The sequence below is a fragment of the Penaeus monodon genome, chromosome 37 (genome assembly GCF_015228065.2).
Source record: "Penaeus monodon isolate SGIC_2016 chromosome 37, NSTDA_Pmon_1, whole genome shotgun sequence".
Taxonomy (NCBI): Eukaryota; Metazoa; Arthropoda; class Malacostraca; order Decapoda; family Penaeidae; genus Penaeus; species Penaeus monodon.
Window position 1 is genome coordinate 30,097,930 of NC_051422.1, and position 2,737 is coordinate 30,100,666.

At 38.3% G+C, this 2,737-nt stretch overlaps 1 protein-coding gene across 1 annotated transcript; it reads left to right on the plus strand.

Annotated features, from left to right (window-relative positions):
- Positions 1-678: 678 nt before the first annotated feature.
- Positions 679-2,677, plus strand: LOC119596286 (zinc finger protein 501-like). Its single transcript, XM_037945453.1, has one exon. It carries the CDS (start codon positions 1,041-1,043, stop codon positions 2,376-2,378), a length of 1,338 nt encoding a protein of 445 aa, XP_037801381.1. The 5' UTR covers positions 679-1,040; the 3' UTR covers positions 2,379-2,677.
- The last annotated feature ends 60 nt before the right edge of the window (positions 2,678-2,737 follow it).

Consider the following 2,737-nt stretch of genomic DNA (forward strand, 5'->3'; position numbering starts at 1 on the left):
TTAGGAGGCAGAGACTGAGGCCCAATGTAGGGATCACCCCAGCCTTGGACCTCATCCCTTGCCTCAACAAATTTTGCAAGGTCTTTCCTTCTCCTTTCTTTTTCTTTCTCTTCTTCATCTCCTACGTCCATCCAGTTATCCAAATTGTTAGCTCATATTTAACCTTTTCAGCACAATACCTCACCACAATGCTTGGTACACTTGTTTGTTTAGAACATTGACCATTCAGGAAATCCATGAACACTGCCTTACTGAACCAAAAAGCTTTACCTGGGGGCTTTGCCCCCCAAGCTCCACCCTATCACTGTTTAGTGAAGCACCTAATGACCTTAGATATTGAAGTGGTAAAACATTTTCAATAAATAAATAAATATTGCTTAGCTGAGGGAAAACAGGAGGGCCAGTTAACAAGAGGGGTGGGCAGTTTAACAAGTACACAAGTAAGCAAGAATGCATATAAACAGCTAAATATATCACACCCTGGTATATGTTAATAAGTATGCTCATTTGGGAAGATCTTGAATTATAGCAGTTGTATGAGCCCAACAGAAATATAACAATACCATTAATATTAGCTTAGAGATATAGAAAAAATGAATAAATAAAATAGAGAAATGTTGGGAAAGACTTTAGATCATGCAGTTTAGTAAGAAAAGGAAATAAATTGTGTTCAGAATTATAAAATATAGTTACTTTAAGCAGAAAAGAACTGGCAGAAGCTATTTTCTTCTAGATCTCATATAGCACTGAATATTGAATAAGCTACATTATCAAATATATGGTATGAATACAACCTTTTCTTTCTTTGCCTTTTACTGGATTTGTTGAAGTAATCAGTAACCACCATATATCATTAAAACACCTTTGTCATTACAGATAAAATAATGGCAGCAAAGAACGACACAAGGACTGCCATAAAAGTTACGCAGTTTCTTCCGAAGGTTTCTCAAAAGATGTGGAATTGAATTCAGACTGGAATAAGAGAGAAAAATGATGGAGCAAAAGAATAACAACTAACCTTAAAGGAAAAAGTCAGCAAAATGTCGTTGCCACAGCAAGTCAGTGTCCCGTCAATGTCTGTGGCTGTGACAGTTTCTGTGGCTGTCCCAGGCGTCCATGTTTCAGTTCCAGCCATCAACATAGAGGAAAAGGATGACCACATGAATGTTTACCTCTGGAATAAGTCACAGCAGACACAAGATACCAAAACCCAAGGAAGTGATGGCAAATATGAATGCAGTGTATGTGGGAAGGCCTATTCCCAGAGGAGCAGCTTTGAGTACCACAAGAAAACCCACAGTGGTGAAAAACCATATCACTGCAGCACTTGTGGGAAATCGTTTCTCAACAAGAGCAGTTTAGTTGTACACAATCGCATTCACACAGGAGAGAGGCCATTTAGGTGTGATGACTGTGGCCGTGGATTTACTCAACGCAGTATGCTGACAGTCCATCGAAGAATTCACACAGGTGAGAGACCTTATACATGTTCAGAGTGTGGGAAAGCTTTTTACCAGAGTGATCACCTTACAAAACATAAAAGAATACATACAGGAGAAAAACCTTATCTTTGTGGAGAATGTGGAATGGCTTTCTCAGATAGCAGTGGATTAAGACAGCATGTGAAACGGCATACAGAGATGGGTCCATGGCGATGTGAGAAGTGTGATATAGTGTATGAAAAACGTACACCTTATGATCTTCACATGATGCAGCACCGTGGAGAGAAGCCTCTTGAATGTGATGTTTGTGGTAAACTCTTTCAGTATCGATCTACTCTTGATCTCCATAGAAAAACACATTTTAAAGAAAAGGTTTTTAAATGTGATGTTTGTGGTGAAGAATTTACTGGTAAAGTTTTACTAAGAAAGCATCTAAAACATGTACATACAGAACGATACTATGCCAGACGCCTTGTTGGCTGGAATGCAGATAACAAATCATCCAAACAACAGGGTGACACCAAACCTCTTAGATGTGACCAGTGTGGTTTACTTTTTAAGGACAATGGTAAATTCTTGCTTCATCAGAAAGTTCATTGTCTTGAAAAAAGTTTCAAGTGTGATGTTTGTGGTTTGGCATTTGCTAAGAGTTACACACTGGAAGTTCATAAGCAGATGCATCCACATATATCTCCTCTTGTCAATGCTACCATGTTGACAGAAGTGCCATGCCAGGAACTACAAGGAACACCTGCATCTGATATGACACTAACTCCTCTGTACCCTGCAGCCCAAGAACCTTCCATTGTGACCCAAGAGATCACACACATCCCAGCAGGTCAGGTAGTTATTCCTAGCACCAGCAAGTTCCAATCCTTTGTGAAAGTGCCCATAAAATCCCCAGCCAGCAAGGGCAAGCGAACTAAACCATGGTAGTTCTGAATTCACTTGTGATGTCGGTGGATGACTAAGGTTGGTATCCTTGTTTGACTTTGGCCCAGCCTTTTTTCCCCTTTCTTTCTTGGAGTTACGTGAATCTTTGTGATTTCTATTCCTTTAGTACCTCTTGTCCAGTCACTAAACTATAATTGCAATTATTGGATTAAACTGTGATAATACTTAAAAGAAATTCATATTTGCTATATTTTTATTGTGTAAATTAGAGAGAACCTCATAAAACTGAATTACTGTTTTTATTGATTATAATTTCTTATTTCTAATTGTTATTAAATTAAAACAGTATAGATATATATGTGACATTATACCCTGCAGTTTAGTAGCTTCTAATTGATATG

Bases quoted from the DNA above. Each gene is read 5' to 3' on its own strand.
- LOC119596286 (XM_037945453.1), top strand. From the start codon at position 1,041: ATGTCGTTGCCACAGCAAGTCAGTGTCCCGTCAATGTCTGTGGCTGTG.